The following is a 19,029-nucleotide window of genomic DNA, read 5'->3' as shown; positions in this document are numbered from 1 at the left end:
AAGGCAGGTATCACCCCTCGTTGTTTAGACCAGGCTTCCACCTCGAGGTTTATTGCACCCAGTATCACTACAGTCTAGCAGATCGGGACAGATCAATACCCAGAACAAAGTATTTAACACTCCATCTAGTGAGTCAGCGGCTTTCTTGCTCTTGCTGGAGAGGTATTTTTTCTATCAGCTATAGGTATGGTCACAATTCTTAACCCTTTTCTTCCTCAATTTGAGTTATAGTCCCCAACTGGCAACTGCACAGTTGCTGATGTTAGGCACAGACGAACTAATCAGAGCCTGGGATGGTGAGTAGTGAATCTAGATAACCCCACATTTGTGTCAATGTCTCCGGTGACCCTGGTGATAATTCATTGATTACTGGGGCTATAAATGTTTGAGGGCCAGGCTTCTGAAATGTTGATTCTTTCTCTTTCTGTAGATGCTGCCTGATCTGTTGAGTGTTTCCACCATTTTTTGCTTAATGCTTGATTTGAAGATATTTTTATTAGTCACATGTACATTGAAACACACAGTGAAATGCATCTTTTGTGTAGAGTGTTCTGGGGGCAGCCCGCAAGTGTCACCACGCTTCCAGTGCCAACATAGCATGCCCACAACTTCCTAACCTGTACGTCTTTGGAATGTGGGAGGAAACCGGAGCACCCGGAGGAAACCCACGCAGACATGGGGAGAACGTACAAACTCCTTACAGACAGCAGCTGGAATTGAACCCGGGTCACTAGCACTGTAAAGCGTTACGCTAACTGCTACACTACCGTACCTGCCCCAACTGTGCCAACAGTGTCAACAGTTGTGCCAACTGATCCCGCTGTGCCAAATGATCCCGATACTCATTTCCCCTCGGGTGACCATCTGACTTTCTTCTGCTGGGACCGTCTGATTGCCAGCAATTGAGTCTTTATTCCAGGCTGAAAGATACTGGTGCAAAATACAGCATGTGCCGTCTCCATTCTCTCTGAAAGACTCTGGAGTCTCCTGACAAGCACAGAGCTCAGGATCTGCAGTCAGAGGCTGCATCTAACCTTCAAAATAAATTCAGACGACGTTGCGCAATTTTCCCAGTGGGAACTTGCAGATCCCACTGGGAGGAATCCTTCAAGGCAAGCCAAAAAAAATCTCCACCCAAGTCCCAGCTCAGCCAGCTGTGAAAGCTGTCAAATACCTAAAACACTCCGAATACTGCCCAGACACTAAAAAAAGACAAGATTTTAATAGACAAAGAAATTAAGAACTTAAAGTCTTTAAAAAAATCACTTAAATACTGAGGCAGTTTAAAAATGTAAATCAGTAATCCACAAGAGGTTTTTAAAAAATGCTTTGAAAGACTAATGAATATTTTTACACTAGAGAATGAAAATTTAAAAAAATAATCTGCAGATGAGTTATGACAATATTGCCAGGACCCGAGGGTCAGAGCTATCGGGAGAGGTGGGACAGGCTTGGACTTTATTTGTTGGAGCGTAGGAGACTGAGGGGTGACCTTATAGAGATGTATAAAATCATGAGGGGCATAGATAGGGTGAATGCACACAGTCGTTTTCCCAGGGAAAAGGAATCAAAAACTCGAGGGCATGGGTTTAAGATGAGAGGGGAAAGATTTAAAAGGGACCTGAGGGGCAACTTCTTCACCCAGAGCGGGGTCAGTATATGGAGTGAGCTGCCAGAGGAAGTGGTTGAGACAGATACAACAACAACATTGAAAAGACACTTGGACAGGTACATGGATAGGAAAGGTTTAGACGGATATGGGTCAATGCGGGCAATTGGGTCTAATTTAGATGGGATCTTGGTCAGCATGGACAAGTTGGACCTGTATCTGTGCTGCATTTCTCCATGACTCTATAATGGAGATCTGAAATGAAAACAGAAAACAGTCAGCAGGTCAGGCAGCGTCTGTGGAGAGAGAAACAATTCATGGTTCAGCTCATGCCAGGTCTTCGACATGAAATGTTAACTCTGTTTCTCTCTCCACAGATACTGCTTGACCTGCTGAGTGTTTCTGGCAATTTTTGTTATTATTTTCACACGGGGAACCTGTCCAATGGTCCTTTTACATCAACAACTCCAGCCTGAGGGTCTCACCGTGTCCTCTTCTTCACAACCCAAGGGAAAACAACTACACCAAGCTCTGACCAAACTCTGTTTGAGTGCTCACCTCTCAAACTTACTCAAGTGTTACGTAGCACAGGGCAATTTCTCATCATTAGCTCCCACAGTAAGATATCTTTATTAGTCACATGCACATCAAAACACACAGTGAAATGCATCTTTTGCGTAGAGTGTTTTGGGGGCAGCCTGCAAGTGTCACCACACTTCCAGCACCAACATAGCATGCCCACAACTTCCTAACCTGTATGTCTTTGGAATGTGGGAGGAAACCGGAGCACCCGGAGGAAACCCAAGCAGACACGGGGAGAATGTACAAACTCCTTACAGACAGCGGCAGGAATTGAACCTGGGTCACTGGTGCTGTAATAGCATTATGCTGTTACACCACCATGCCTGTAACATCACATCAGTTGCCTGTGTTTTCTGTGGTCAGGAGGAGACGATGTCTGGCCGCTGTCACGAGTACAATGGGGGATTTCCGGGACCGGTGGGCACCACAGGGGCTGAAGTGCATTCTGGACAGTGATGGCCATGTTATAATTTGAAACTGTGAATAGTGTGTATCATGAAGTCCTGTTGTATTAATGTGACGCTGTAATCACTAAATAAACCAACTTAGGAAAGAAATCAGTAACCTCACTGAGGTGACTGGTTTGCATTGGCTGTGCTTAGTATCAGGATCCTGGGGCAAGGTAAGACAGAGACCCACATAGATACAGTCATAGAGTCATACAGCACAGAAACAGGCCCTTCGGCCCAACTCATCCATGCCGATCCAATTGCCTACCTGAGCTCGTCCCCCATTTTCCCACATTTAACCCATATCCCTCCAAACCTTTCCTACCCATGTACCTGTCTAAATGTCATTTCAGACCTTGTAATTGTACCCACCCCTACCACTTCCTCTGGCAGCTCGTCCCATCTACCCTCTGTGTGAAACAGTTGCCCCTTTTTAAATCTTTCCCCTCTCAGCTTAAACCCTTGCCCTCTAGTTTTAGACTTCCCTACCCTGGGGAAGAGACTGTGACCATCCACCTTATCCATGCCCCTCATGATTTTATAAACCTCGATAAGGTCACCTTTGCTCCAGGGAAAACAGTCCCAGCCTGTCCAGTTTCTCCTTTTAACTCAAGTTCTCCAGTCCTGGTAACATCCTTGTGAATCTTTGCTGCTTAAAGACATCCTCTCTATAGCTGGGGGAGCAGAACTGCACACAATACTCCAAGTGCGAAGAGGCTGAGGAGCCGGGGAGAGTGGCCACACCCTTCCTGACGATCTTGGACAACCTACCTATGATTCTCCTGGGAAGTTTCCCACTGGATCAAACCCTTGCTCATTCCAGTCGACAGTGACGAGGGCAGCAGTGATGGGGAGGGTGGCGCTTGCAGTAGGGGTGGGTGGGCTGTGGCGTTGGGACGGCGGAGAGGAGGGTCTGTGATGCTCTCTGACTCGCTCGGTTATAAAACGGGCTCCCTGGTTCACCGGTCTGTGTCCACACATCGGGAGGCTGGTGTGGGTTGGGGGAGGGAGGCGGTGCCGCGGAGGGAAAGGGAAGAGGGGTCGAGGGAAGCTGCCTGTCAGTGAGCCCGGACCGGGACCCACCTCTCCGCTCTGCGCGGATCAGTCATCCCCGGACCTGGGGTGCCTTATGGCCGGCAGCCGGCACCCTCAGCTCCCGCCGCCCTCACTCCCGCAGCAGCCGCTAGCTCTGAATCACATCTTTACATCAGAAACTTTGATGTAAAATTTCATTATCTTAGAGCAAACTCTGAATTGCTTCTTGCCGTGGGCCGTGCAGGAGTTGCATTGCGCTTGCTTTGCGGAATTCTCTGCGTTGCATTGTTTTTTTTATTTTAGTGGAATTCGTCTTTTTGCTGAATTTTCTGGTTTGCATTGGCTTTTTGGCGGAATTCCCGGAAATGCATTGCGCTCTTTTTTGCTGAATTCTGTGGTTTGCATTGCGTCCTCTTTGCGGAATTACCGGGGTTGCATTCTCGCCCTTGTTTGGCGGATTTCAATAGCTTGCATTGCACCTTTTTGTTTGCGGAATTCTCTAGTTTGCGCTGTTGGCTTTTTTTTGCGGAATTCTCTGGTTTGCATTGCGCCCTTTTTGCGGCTCCGCTCCGTGGCTCGATGCTCCCTCCCCGGGCGCTGGCCAGTGAGATGCTGGTGCTGAACGTGATTCTGAGCGGGATCCTGGGCAGCGGCTTCGCAACTCGGGTCCTGAGCGGTGAGTACACTCCCCTGTCTGTACCCTGTGTGTGTGTGTGTGTCTGTACCCGGTGTGTGTGTGTGTGTGTGTGTGTGTGTGTCCGTCCGTCCAGCGGAGAGCCCCCGTCCTCCCGACCGTGGGCACCTTTGAGTCTGCGGGAGGGATCAAAATATAACAGCGCAGTGTGGTCCCATAGAGAGAGAGACCGTCACCTTCACTGCCCTGCTTATAATTTGGTTAGAAATTCGACCCATCATATCCCTGCTTGCCTGTTCAGTTAGATCCCACTCCCCAGTTGCTCTCCTTGCCCTCTGCCGGGTACTATTTATAAATGGGAGGGGTTTCTTTCTCTACTCATCCAGAGGGTGAGTTACATAGAACATAGAACAGTACAGCACAATACAGGCCCTTCGGCCCACAATGTTGTGCTGACCCTTAAACCTCCCCTAAGACTATCTAACCCCTTCCTCCCACATATCCCTCTATTTTAAATTCCTCCATATGCCTATCTAGTAATCTCTTGAATTTGACCAATGTACCTCCCTCCACCACCACCCCAGGCAGCGCATTCCATGCCCCAACCAGTCTCTGGGTAAAAAACCTCCCTCTGATATCTCCCTTGAACTTCCCACTCATTACTTTAAAGCCATGCCCTCTTGTATTGAGCACTGGTGCCCTGGGAAAGAGGCGCTGGCTGTCCACTCTGTCTATTCCTCTCAATATTTTGTACACCTCTATCATGTTTCCCCTCATCCTCCTCCTCTCCAAAGAGTAAAGCCCTAGCTCCCTTAAGTCTCCCTTACAGACCCCCCCCCCCCACCAACCCCTGGGTGAAGTAAGTGCTCCTCAACCCCCATCTAAAGCTCTTACCAATGAACTTAAACCCATGTGCCCTCTCTGTGAAAGGACACAAGTGTTCTGACTCAATGACTCAACCCCTGGCAATTGTGAAGACCTGGACAGATCTCCATTGCTGTCTGTGTGGAGTTTGTACCTTCTCCCCTGTGGCCGCATGGCTTTCCCCTGGACTGCTCTGGCTTCCTCCCACATGTGAGGGTTGGTTGGTTAATTACCCACTGTAAATTTGCCCCCAATGCGTAGAATCTTGGGGGAGGGAGTTGAGCGGAACGTGGGGAGAATAAAATGGGATCAATGTAGAGTGAATGTAAATGGGTGTTTGATGGTCAGTACAGACCCACTGGGCCGAAGGGCCTGTTTCTGTGTGGCATGTCTCCAAATCTCCCTTTAGCCAGCTCCATCATAAAGAACCCCCCATCCTTGAAAATCTTTAGATATTTGAAATTCTCATGCATAATAACAGCCTCATAAATCTCTGAATGTGGACTGACCCATACATGGGTAGGTTTCAGTTGTGCAGTGTATTGTGGTATATTACTTATGGTCATGTGTTTGTATTTTTGCCCGTGAGGCTTACTTAGGGGAGGGCCACACACTTAAATTACCGCCTGCAGCGAACTGGGCAACACTCTCACCTCTAGCCCTGTTCTGGAGCCTTGTGCACTTTATCCTGTCTGACACCAGTGCAGTACTGAGGAAGTTCTGCACAGGCAGTCGTGCTGGCTTTCAAGTGGGTTGTTAAACATCAGTCCCGTCTTTTCTGTTGGCAGATGTAAATATCCCATAGCATGGTTTTGAAAAAAGAGGGGAGCTCCCCTTGATGTCCTGGGAATTATTTATTCCCCAGCCAGCCTCACCAAGAACAGACCCACCCAGTCATACTCTGACTCTGAAAGCTTGCTGTGCACAAATCACCACTGTTTGTAAATTACAATGGTGACTGCATTTTGAAATCGACTGAGAAATGCTTGGGGTGGTGAAAGGGATGGGATGAATGTGAGTTCTCACACTAATGGTCCAAAGTTATTGCTGAAGCATCAAAACTTGCTAGTTAACACAATTAGAAATTTGCAGGGAGATTATGTAGTCATATACTCTGATTAGTGTTCCCTGCATTGTTTCCCTGCATTATTGTTCTCTCTATATCTATGTGTATAATATCTGTTTGTGTATAATCTGTGTGTGTGTGTGTGTGTGTGTGTGTGTGTGTGTAGGTGTCTGTGACAGTGCATGTGAGTGTGTATACACACTATATATGTGTGTCACATCTCTCTCTGTCACCCTCCGTCTGATTCCCTTGATCTGTGTCTCCAGCTTACTACTTGTGAGGACATATCTGTTACTGTCTGGATGTGTGTGTTTGCAAATACAGGGGTATGTAAATATGTGGGTATTTCTCTCTCCCCACATATATATATAGAGATATCTCGTTGTGTGTATATTTGCTTCTGTATCACTGGGTCTGTCTCTATTACTATTTTACTGTATGTATATCTGCCACTCTCCGGGTGTGTATATGTGTGTGGGTATCTCTGTCTTTCATCAGATATAAATATCTATGTGCTCTTGTCTAGGTCCGTGTCTATGTAATTTGCTGTCTGTGTGTCTTTCCACCTTCCTGTCTGTGTTCTCTCTCAGTCTCATACTTCCATCTGTGTCTTTGCCTTTCTCTCTCTCTCTCCCTCCCCCCCTCCCTCCCTCCCCCCCCCCCCCCCCCCAGTGTGGGGAATGCTTCAAGTCTCCCATTCTGGAGTTATAGAGTCATACACCATGGAAACAGGCTCTTGGTCCCAACTCATCCAAGCTGACCAAGTTGTCTGTCTGAGCTAGTCCCATTTGCCTGTGTTTGGCCCACATCCCTCCAAACTTTTCCTTTCCATGTACCTGTGTAAATGTCTTTCAAAAATTGTAACTGTACCCACCTCTGCCACTTCTTGTGGCAGCTCATTTCACATACCCACCACCCTCTGTGTGAAAAAATTGCCCCTCAGGTCCCCTTTAAATCTTTCCCCACTCACCTTAAACCCAAGCCCTCTAGTGTTGGACTCCCTACTCCAGAAAAAAGACTGTGACCATTCATCTTACCAGCACCCTTGCTTAACCTCAAGCTTTCTCAGGACTGTTGAAAATTTCATCTTTTTCTCATCAGCTCATTCACTCATTAGGACTGAACATAGAACAGTACAACACAAGACAGGCCCTTCGGCCCACAATGTTGTGTCAACCTTTAAACCTCACCTAAGACTATCTAACCCCTTCCTCCCACATATCCCTCTATTTTAAATTCCTCCATATGCTTATCTAGTAATCTCTTGAATTTGACGAATGAACCTGCCTCCACCACCACCCCAGGCAGCACATTCCATGCCCCAACCACTCTCTGGGTAAAAAACCTTCCTCTGATATCTCCCTTGAACTTCCCACCCATTACTTTAAAGCCATGCCCTCTTGTATTGAGCATTGGTGCCCTGGGAAAGAGGCGCTGGCTGTCCACTCTATCTATTCCTCTTAATATTTTGTACACCTCTATCATGTCTCCCTTCATCCTCCTTCTCTCCAAAGAGAAGAGCTCCCTTAGTCTCTCTTCATAACGCATACTCTCTAAACCAGGCAGCATCCTGGTAAATCTCCTCTGCACCCTTTCCAACGCTTCCACATCCTTCCTAGAATGAGGCGACTAGAACTGGACACAGTTCTCTAAGTGAGGTGAGGAGAATTTTGTCCAACCAGAGGATGGTGAACCAGTGGAATTTCCCAGCACAGAGGGCTATGGAGGTGAGCTGACTGATTATATTAAAGAAGGAGGTGGATAGATTTCTAGACATGTGGAGGGGTCTGGAAAGAGAGCCAGATTATGCAGTGGAGGATCAGCCATGACCATTTGAGTGGCAGAACAGGCTCCAAGAGCCAAATGGCTTAGTCTTGCTATTTTGTATGCTTCGTTGCTAATTTTTATTGGTGGGCAGAAGGATCCTTTGTAAAGGTTTACGGGCTGTACCCTTGCCACACATCTCTATTTTTGGAGTGTCCACACCGACAGGGAACAGGCGGTATTTGGATCAGGGTGTGTGAGGGGCATGAGTAGGGGGGATGTAACTTACATTCCTACCCATTACAGATCACAGTGCACTAATACTGACAAGAAAATAAACGTGTTCCCAGCTGTCAGCGTGACTTAGGTTCAAAATAATATCGGCTTCAAAGGTTTGTAATCTGACACAAGTTCATTTCCAGCCACACCACTTTGTGCTGGCAAAGTTTTAAAAAATTCTCATTGCTGCTCAAGTCACTTTAACAATTTGACATTTATATCACGGCGTTCCTGACTCTACAGCGCCTTGCTGGTTGGTTTTGTGTGAAGACAGGATAGTAATGAAATTGGCTGTGGTACATAAAATAATTCATTGAGAAATAATGCACGTCATATTTACTAGTAATGAGATGTTAAGGAGCTGGGCCAGAACAACACGGAGTGGTCACTCAAGAGACTATGGAATCTGGAGCAAAAAACAAACTGCTGGAGGAACTCAGCAGGTCAGGCAGCATCCGTGGAGGGAAATGGACAGTTGACATTTTGGGTCGAGACCCTTCATCAGGACTGAAAGATAGAGGGGAGAAAGCTGGTAACCTTTGAATACAGAGGAGCGGAGCTAACGACATAATAATGCTTTTTTTTAACCGAAGAAATATTTGTCCAGTTTTTTTTTGAAGCTTTTGGTTTGCTTTTGTTTGTTTATTTTTGATTTGGGGGTTCTCTTTTCATATAATTACATTTCTTTTCAATTTTTTTTTGTATCATGCTCATTTAGCAAGAGTGCGGGAGGTCCAGATTATATATTTTACTGCTTGTGAGTATATCTATTAACTGTCATCATTGTTATCCCGATCTCTTCACACCATGTGTATAATCATTAATGTTATGTATATAAATTTGAATTAATTTGAAATTCTATAAAAAGATTAAAAAAGGAAGAAAGCTGGTATAAAGAGGTGAGAGGAAGGTGTGGAGTGAGAGCTGGCAAGCAATAGGTGAATCCAGGTGAGGTAGGGGTAACGGGCAGGCAGGGGAGGGAAGGGTGGAAATGGCGACAGAGCCTGGGAGGTGATGGGTGGAGGCAACAGAGGGCCGCAGACGGTGGAACCTGATAGAGAAGGAAGGTGGAGCATGGAGCCAAATGAGGGAGGTGGGGAGGGCAGATGGGAACAGAGGGGGGAGGGGACCCAGTGGGAGGGGTATATGGGTGATGGACAGATGGAGTGGGTGGGAGAGGGGAAAGAGGGTGAAGGGGGCTGGGGGTTGGAATTGAGTGGGTTTAGGGGGAACTGGGTGGACCAGGAGGAAGGGAGAGAGGGACAGAGGGGGAGCAGGTCAGCTAAAATTGGAGAACTTAGTGTGGTGTCCATTGATTCAGTCTGTGGGTTTGAATGACCATTGGCAAGCTCGTGAGCTCTGGAATTCCCTCCCCAATTCTCTCCATTTATCTCTGATACCCTCATTTTGTCCAAGCTTTTAGTTCCAAGCTCTTAGTCACCTCTTTCATGAAAGTGCGACATTCTATAGATGACCATTCTGTGAAAAACCTTGGATGTCCTAGATAAATACACCTGAGTGTATAATATTAATTGTTGCTGTTGGCTGATCTCAAGGTCTAAAACACTGAAGCAAACTCCTTGCTCCTGTTTGCCCAGGATCACTTCTCACAGAGATACAGTACAGAAACAGGCCCTTCGGCCCACCGAGTCTATGCTGACCAACAACCATCCATTTTTATAACAATCCTACTCAAACCCAATTTATTCTTTCTGTCGACTAATAGAGAGAGAGATCTTGCACTTCAGTACACCTCCCTTTACCTTTCGATGTCGCAGCAACACACTTGTAGTCAGGAAGATACCCTTTGAAGGGTACTTACTGATGTAATGGAGACCCGGACAGCAAGCTCCCATGGTCAACACTATAATGACCTCAGACAGCAAGTCTTTCTACTGAGGTTGGTGGAGGGTTACGTCTTGTCCAGAGCATGGTGTTGGTGGAGAGGAGGAAACTCTATCCTGCTTCTGGTCACAGGATCTTTTCCCTCTGCTCTGAAAAAGCAAGCAAGTCTTTGGTTGAGTTTCTCATCCTAAAGACGCCACTTGAACAGTTTAGCAGTCTGTCAGCCCAGCACTGGAAGGCCATCTCACCCACTGAGCAACAGCAGATCTCAACGTGCAGAATGCTGAGAGGGGTTGGCTGCTCGATGCCAAGAAGCTAAGGCAGCAGCTGGAGAGGCTACAGCCTGGGAAGGAGCACAGTCTCAGGATAAGGTGCAAAGATATTTATTTCTGTATCACTGAGTGTGTCTCTGTGTCATTATTGCCCTGTGGGCATCTCTCTGTTGCTGTCTGGGCCTGGGTGTGTGTAACTGTGTGCCTGTCTCTGCCTTACAACACATCTTTCATTCCTCTTTGTGCCACTGCCCACATGCGATTGAGGTGGGGAGAAATGTTGTAACTTAACATGCTGTGAATCTTTGGAGTGTTATCCCTCAGGGGGCTATAGATGGTCAGATACCAAGTATATTCAAGCCAGAGGAGGATAGGATCTTGGACTACATGCGAACGTACAAATTAGAAGTAAGAGCAGGCCACTCAAACCTTGAAGCCTGCTCAGCCACTTAATCAGATCATGGCTGATCCAACTGTAACTGCATTCCTGCCTACTCCCGGTAACCTTTCGCCCTCTTGCTTATCAAGAGTCTGTCCCCTTCCCCTTTAGAAACATTGAATGACTTTGCTTCCACTGCTCTTTGAGGAAGAGAGTTCTAAAGGTTCATGATCCTGTGCAAGGAAACCTCATCACTGCCTTAAGTGGGCGATTCCTTATTAGACCATAAGACATAGGAGCAGAATTAAGCCATTTGGCCCATCGAGTCTGCTCTGCCATTCAATCGTGGCTGATTTATTTTCAACCCCATTCTCCCGCCTTCTAACTTCAACCCTTAACCCCCTTCCCAATCAAGAACCTATCAATCTCTGCCTTAAATACACCCAATGACTTGGCCTCCACAGCCCTCTGAGGCAATGAATTCCACAGATTCGTCACCCTCTGGTTGAAGAAATTCCTCCTCATCTCAGTTCTAAAGGGATGTCCCTTTATTCTGAGGTTGTGTCCTCAGATCTTAGACTCTCCTCCTAATGGAAACAACCTCTCCACCTCCACTCTATCCAGGCCTTTCAGTATCCAGTAGGTTTCAATGAGATCCCCCCTCATCCTTCTGAACTCCATTGAGTACAAGCCCAGAGACATCAAATGCTCCTCATACATTTCATTACTGGAATCATTCTTGTGAAAAGGTGACCCCCAGTTCTGTTTTCTCCCAGGAGGAAACATCCTCTCCACGTCTACCCTATGATGAGTGGGAGGGTGGTTTTGAAGTGTGGTTCTAATGATTTTACGTCAACACCACAAGAGGTACATTGACATCACAGGAGGTACATTGGTACCTTCACTTGCTTTGAGGCTCAGATTGTGCAAATTGATTGTCCCACAGGTCAGACGATCTGCTACGGGGGCTCAGAGCGTCCCTGCTACAAGATTGCCTACTTCCAGGACCTGAGCAGACGCATCGGCTTTGAGGAGGCGAGCCAGGCGTGCGAGATGGACCGGGGAGCCCTGCTCAGCATCAGGTCCCCCGACGAGCAGAAACTGATCGAGAACCTCCTGCAGGACCTGACCAAGTCGGGCTCTGGCCTCTCGGATGGAGATTTCTGGATCGGCCTGAGGCGCGGCGGGGAGGGACAGACCCACAGCACCTTCAGCGGGTGTCCCGATCTCTACGAGTGGACGGACGGCAGCCCAGCAAAGTTCAGGTAAAGGCAGAGGTTCTGAAGAAAGGCTTAAACACTGGTTATATATCTCTCCCTCATTACTGCCTGATTCTATACTCCTGTCTATACTTCTTGTTGTCTCAGTAAAGCAGCCAACATATTCTAAGACCCCCTCCCACCCCAGACATTCTCTCTTCTCCCCCCTCCCATTGGGCAGAAGATACAAAAGCCTGAGAGCACGTACCACCAGGCTCAAGGGCAGCTTCTATCCCACTGTTATAAGACCATTGAACAGTTCCCTAGTACGATAAGATGGACTCGACCTCACAATCTACCTCGTTATGACCTTGCACCTTATTGTCTACCTGCACTGCACTTTCTCTGCAGCCGTTACACTTTATTCTGCATTCTGTATTGTTTTACCTTGTACTACCCCAATGCAGTGTTGTAATGAATTGACCTGACCGGAGAGTATGCAAGACAAGTTTTTCACTGTACCTTGGTACAAGTGACAATAATAAACCAATTCCAATTCAGAGTTCCAGCAGTAACTGGCTCTAGTAACCTTCTCGATCATGCTTGGCCTATTCTACCCTCAAGGCGCTCTCCTGAATCACTCAGCGGCTGAGAAAGACTATTTTCTTTCATTGTACAATAAGAGGCGTTTCAGGTAGAATGGCAAGATGGTGCTTAACAGCTCCAGGTTTGATCCTGACCCCGGTGCTGTCTGTGTGGAGATTGTGCATTTTCCTTGTGGTTGTGTGGATATCCTCTGGGTGTTCCGGTTTCCTCCCACATTCCAGAGACCCGCTGGCGGATTATTTAGTTAATGTAAATTATCCTTGAGGTTAATGGCAAAAGGAATCAAAGTGGAGTTAGAGTCACAGAGTAGAGTCATAGAGTGATACAGCATAGAAGCAGGCCCTTCAGCCCAACTGGTCCATGCCAACCAAGGTGCAGATCCAAGCTAGCCCCATATGCCCACACTTGGCCCATATCCCTCTAAGCTTTGCCTATCCACGTGCCTGTCCAAGGGAATTTTAAATGTTGTTATTGTACCTGCCTCAACCACTTCCTCTGGCAGCTCATTCCATGTACAGAGTACTCTCTGTGTGAAGAAGTTGGTAGGCACGTGTGAGACAGAATGTCTCAGGGCTACGAGGAAATAAGGAGAGGTGCAATGGGACTGATGGGATTGTGCCCTTGGGAGCCAGCATAGACCCACTCGACCGATGGCCTCCTGTGTCCTCCAAGATACCCATTGCGTCTGTGCTAGTTCATTTGTGGAGCTACCTTATTGACACTAAGTCCTGCGATTTTTATCCTTTACAAATATCCAGCTCTCCTTTGAAAGTTGCTGTTGAATCTACTTCCATTGCCCTCTCTGGTATTGTGCTGCAGATTACAACTCCCTGCTTAAAAATTTCTCCCCTGGCTCTTTGGTCAACTGTCGGCCCATGGCCTCTCATTGATCATCCTGCAATCAGATTCACCCTTTGAAAACTTCCCCCAAAACTTTTGACACCTTCATTTAATTAATGTGGATTTAGTATTGGGATAGGTCCTCATTGGATGATTGATGGAATCAGCAGATTGCTTGAAAGCATTCAAGTGAGGTGCTGCTGGGGTACATTTGCTGAGGTAAATATAAGGAACCATCTTGCGGAGTCAGTACTTCAGAATCAGAATCAGGTTTATTATCACTGACATATGTCATGAAATTTGTTGTTTTGCAGCAGCAGTACAGTGCAAGACAAAAAGACATAAAAATTACAGTAAGTCACAAAAATAAATAAATAATGCAAAAGAGGAATAACAAGGCAGTGTTCATGGACTGTTCAGAAATCTGATGGTGGAGGGGAAGAAGCTGTTCCTGAATCGTTGAGTGTGGGTCTTCAGGCTCCTGTACCTCCTCCCTGATGGTAGTAACGAGAAGAGGGCATGTCCCAGGTGGTGAGGGTCCTTAGTGATGGATGCTGCCTTCTTGAAGATGTCCTTAATGGTGGGGAGGGTTGTGCCAGTGATGGAGCTGGCTGAGTCTACAACCCTCCGCAGCCTCTTTCGATCCTGCACATCGGAGCCTCCAAACCAGGCAGTGATGCACCCAGTCAGAATGCTCTTCACTGTACATCTGTAGAAATTTGCAAGAGTCTTTGGTAACATAGCAAATCTCCTCAAACTCCTAATGAAGTAGATCCGCTGGCGTGCCTTCTTCCTGATTGCATCAATGTGTTGGGCCCAGGATAGATCCTCTGAGATGTTGACACCCAGGAACTTGAAGCTGCTCACCCTTTCCATCAGTTGATACAGAGTACCACCACCCCCTGCAGATTCCCCTCCAACTCACATACCATCCAGATGGGGAAATGTATTGCTATTCCGACATTATAGTTGCTTTTATTCCTGGAACACCCTCCTCAATAGCACCATGGGAGCAACTTCACCAGGCGGACTACAGTGGTTCAATTAGGCAGCTACCACCACCTTTCCAGGACATTTTTTGATGAACAATAAATTGTGGCCTCATCAGTGATTCCCACATCCCAAAAAACAGATATACTTAAAAAAAATCAGATCAAATAACGTGTATTTCACACCCTGCTCAAGATGTCCCGGTGAGCTTTTCAGCCAGTGTAGTATTACCTAATGTAGGCTTTGCTGTACTGGTGGAGTTGTGTGGCAGACAGTTCGTGCCACAGAGAGCTCCCCAAACAGTAATGGCATATTTCCTATTACTATTTTCTTCAAGACATAAGAGGCCATTCAGCCCATCGAGTCTATGCCAGCTCTGAAAGAAATACCATCAGTCCCATTCCATCACTTATTTCCCTGTCACCTGTTCTCTCTCACACACCCATCAACCCCCACCCCTATTCTCTCATCCACAATACACTGGGAGTATTGGTATTGGTTTATTATTGTCACTTGTACCGAGGTACAGCGAAAAACTTGCCGATTCTCTCATCCACAATACACTGGGAGTATTGGTGTTGGTTTATTATTGTCACTTGTACCGAGGTACAGCGAAAAACTTGTCTTGCATACCGATCGTACAGGTCAATTCATTACACAGTGCAGTTACATTGAGTTAGTACAGAGTGCATTGAGGTAGTACAGGTAAAAATAATAACAGTACAGAGTAAAGTGTCACAGCTACAGAGGAAGTGCAGTGCAATAAGGTGCAAGGTCACAACAAGGTAGATCGTGAGGTCATAGTCCATCTCATCATGTAATGGAACTGTTCAATAGTCTTATCACAGTGGGGTAGAAGCTGTCCTTAAGTCTGGTGGTACGTGCCCTCAGGCTCCTGTATCTTCTACCTGATGGAAGAGGAGAGAAGAGAGAATGACCCGGGTGGGTGACTAAATAACCTACCAACCCACTTCCCTTTGGGATGTGGAAGGAAACCGGAGCACCCGGGCCAAACCCATTGGCTCACGGGGATAAGGTGCAAACTCCCAGAGCGATGTAGTCTACCCAGCAACCACTGGACTGGGACACCTGAGAGGTGAGTCTATTACCTGCCGTCGCCCTCCACACCGAGGTCAGGATCGAAACCGGGTCCCTGGAGCTCTGAGACAGCAGCACTACCTGCTGTAGCCATGTGCCGTTCTCATGAATGGATAATACTCGTTGTTGAAGGAGCCCCTCCTGAGGTTTCCATGCTGTGAGTCCTGGCTTTGATACTCATGTGAATGTGTTAAGGATTCTGATAACGGTGCGTCCATGCCACACAGCTGGGCACTACGGAAATAAATCCCTCATGGGTGTGTGGACCAGCCTTCGAACATAGAACAGCACAGGGACAGGCCCTTCAGCCCACAATGCCAGTCCAAACTAATCCCCTCTGCTTGCAGATGGTCTATATCCCTCCATTCCCTGTCTCTTCATGTACCTGTCTAAATGCTCTTAAATATTGCTATTGTACCTGCTTCCACTACCACCCTTGGCAGCCCGTTCCAGGCACCCACCACTCTCTGTGTAAAAAAAAACTTGCCTCGTTAATCTCCTTTAAACTTTCCCCCTCCCACCTTAAAGCTATCCCCTCCAGTATTTGACATTTCCACCCTGAGCAAAGCAACTCTATCCACTTTGCCTGTGCCTCTCGTGATGTTATATACTTTTGATTTATCTCCTTCCTTCCCTCGTTGCTGCGCTAGGAACTGGTACGCCGATGAGCCGTCGTGCGGCAGTGAGGCGTGCGTGGTGATGTACCACCAGCTGACCGCTCAGCCCGGCCTGGGTGGACCGTACCTCTACCAGTGGAACGATGACAGGTGTAACATGAAGCACAACTTCATCTGCAAGTACGCGGCAGGTGCGTACGGCCACCAACTGATAAGATAAGATATCTTTATAAGTCACATGCACATTGAAACACGCAGTGAAAATGAATCTTTTGTGTAGAGTGTTCTGGGGGCGGCCCGCAAGTGTTGATATAGGGTTGATATAGGACCAATTGATAACGGTGCAGGAGCTATTATAATGGACGATAGAGAGATGGCAGAGGAATTGAATGAATATTTTGCATCGGTCTTCACTGTGGAGGACATCAGCAATGTGCCGGTTAGTCAGGAGTCTCACGAAATGGAACTGAGTTCAGTTAAGATTACTAGGGAGAAGGTGCTAGGAAAACTAAATGGGCTAAAGACTGATAAGTCTCCCAGACCGGATGAGGTGCATCCCCAGGTTCTGAAGGAGGTGGCTTTAGAGATAGCGGAGGCATTGGCGATAATTTTCCAGAAATCGATAGATTCCGGCATGGTTCCGGAGGACTGGAGGGTCGCAAATGTAGTTCCGTTGTATAAGAAAGGTGGGAGGCAGCATAAAGGAAATTACAGACCTATTAGTCTGACGTCAGTGGTGGGAAAATTATTGGAATCTATCCTCAAGGATGGGGTTACAGAATACCTAGAGGTGCAAGGGGAGATAGGTCCTAGCCAACATGGTTTTGTGAAGGGAAGATCCTGCCTGACCAACCTATTGGAGTTTTTTGAAGAAATCACAGGTAGGGTGGATAAGGGAGAGGCGGTAGATGTTGTGTATTTAGACTTTCAAAAGGCCTTTGATAAGGTGCCTCACAAGAGACTGATTAATAAGATGAGAGGTCATGGAATTACGGGTAGGATAACAGAATGGGTGGAGCATTGGCTGGTTGGCAGGAAGCAAAGAGTGGAAATAAAAGGATCTCGTTCTGGTTGGTTACCGGTTACAAGTGGTGTGCCGCAGGGGTCGGTGTTGGGACCGCTCCTTTTTACCTTGTACATTAACGATTTGGATAATGGAATAAATGGTTTTGTGGCTAAGTTTGCAGATGACACCAAGATAGATGGAGGAGTAGGAAGTATTGAAGAGATAGGAAGGTTGCAGAGGGACCTAGACAGTTTAGGAGAATGGGCAAGAAAATGGCAGATGAGATTCAATGTTGAGAAATGTGCAGTTGTACACTTTGGAAGCAGAAATAAGTGGGCAGATTATTATCTAGGAGGAGAGAAAATTCAAAGCACGGAAGTACAAAGGGACTTGGGGGTACTCATGCAGGATACCTTAAAGGTTAACCACCAGGTCGGATCGGTGGTAAAGAAAGCGAATGCTATGTTGGCATTCATTTCAAGAGGTATAGTGTATAAAAGTAAGGAAGTGTTGATGAGGCTCTACGGGGCACTAGTGAGGCCTCATTTGGAATATTGTGCGCAGTTTTGGGCCCCACATCTTAGGAAGGATGTGCTGACATTGGAGAGGGTTCAGAGGAGATTTACGAGGATGATTCCAGGAATGAAAGGGCTTACGTATGAGGAACGTTTGTCGGCTCTTGGACTGTATTCACTGGAGTGCAGAAGAATGAGAGGGGACCTCATAGCGACATTTAAAATATTGATAGGAAAGGACAGAGTAGATGTGGCTAGGCTGTTTCCCTTGGTGGGTGAGTCCAGGACCAGAGGGCACAATCTTAGAATTAGAGGGTACAGTTTCAAAACAGAGATGAGGAAAAATTTCTTTAGCCAGAGGGTGGTGAATTTGTGGAACTCCTTGCCACGTACAGCAGTGGAGGCCAGATCAGTGGGGGCGTTCAAGGAGGAGATAGATAGATATCTAAATAGTCAGGATATCAAGGGATATGGGGATAAGGCCGGAAATTGGGACTAGAATAGGTTTTTTTTCCCCCATTCCCCATTTCTCATTTCTATTTTCCCTTTCCTTGGAGCAGACTCGCTGGGCCGAATGGCCTGCTTCTGCTCCCTTGTCTTGTGATCTTGTGATCTTGTGAATATGGCAACTACAATGTGATTCCCACATCAGGGATGCATGAGGTGATGTCATCTTCCATTTGACACTTCCTTTGGGGCATTGTGTAGGAACTGGGACCATGATATCCTGGGGACACTTGTGGTGGTGCACTCCTGGAATGATGTGGTCTTCCTAGCAACTGCTCGACTGGGAAGACCTGACAGGTGTCTCAATTATTTGGCCTTATTCTTCACCTGCCCTCTTCAGCTATGAGGACATACTGGATGGGCTGGGTTTGCTTTCCTTGGGGTGGAGACAGGGGACCTGATAGAGGTGAACAACATTATGAGACGGATAGACAGAGTAGGTAGCAGGAGACTGTTCCCCATAGCAGAGGTGTCTAAGATTAGTTGGCATTGGTTAAAAGGTTTATTGTGGATCTAATGAAGACATTTTCCCACCCACTGGATGGTTGGAACATGGAACGCTCTACTGGGCTGTATGACTCCAGGCCATGAATGGGCAGTTTGTTATCCCTCATAATTATTGGTATAGAAATAATACAACTCACGCACTGGTTTATCCCAAATACAATCATAATTATTATTAGCCCTGGGCATGATTTAAATAAATTGCTAATTGGTTTGTGGACCAGCTTTTGAACATAGAACAGCAGGAACAGGCCCTTGAGCCCAAGATGCCAACTTAAACAGAATCTCTGCCTGCATTTGGTCTATATCCTCCCATTCCCTGCCTCTTCATGTGCCTGTCTAAATGCAACTGCTTCCACCACTTCCCTG

At 46.9% G+C, this 19,029-nt stretch overlaps 1 protein-coding gene across 1 annotated transcript in view; it reads left to right on the top strand.

Annotated features, from left to right (window-relative positions):
• Nucleotides 1–4,240: 4,240 nt before the first annotated feature.
• chodl (chondrolectin) overlaps nt 4,241–19,029 on the top strand; it is a 28,196-nt gene continuing 13,407 nt past the window's right edge. The window contains exons 1-3 of the mRNA XM_052015284.1: nt 4,241–4,351; nt 11,725–12,043; nt 16,162–16,319. Coding sequence (XP_051871244.1) covers nt 4,255–4,351; nt 11,725–12,043; nt 16,162–16,319 — 574 coding nt within the window. The 5' untranslated portion in view covers nt 4,241–4,254. The remainder of the gene's footprint in view (nt 4,352–11,724; nt 12,044–16,161; nt 16,320–19,029) is intronic.

This window comes from Pristis pectinata, chromosome 4 (genome assembly GCF_009764475.1).
Source record: "Pristis pectinata isolate sPriPec2 chromosome 4, sPriPec2.1.pri, whole genome shotgun sequence".
In the NCBI taxonomy this organism is placed as follows: domain Eukaryota; kingdom Metazoa; phylum Chordata; class Chondrichthyes; order Rhinopristiformes; family Pristidae; genus Pristis; species Pristis pectinata.
Note: the sequence above shows the minus strand (reverse complement) of the source record. Positions and strands in the feature narration are given on the sequence as shown.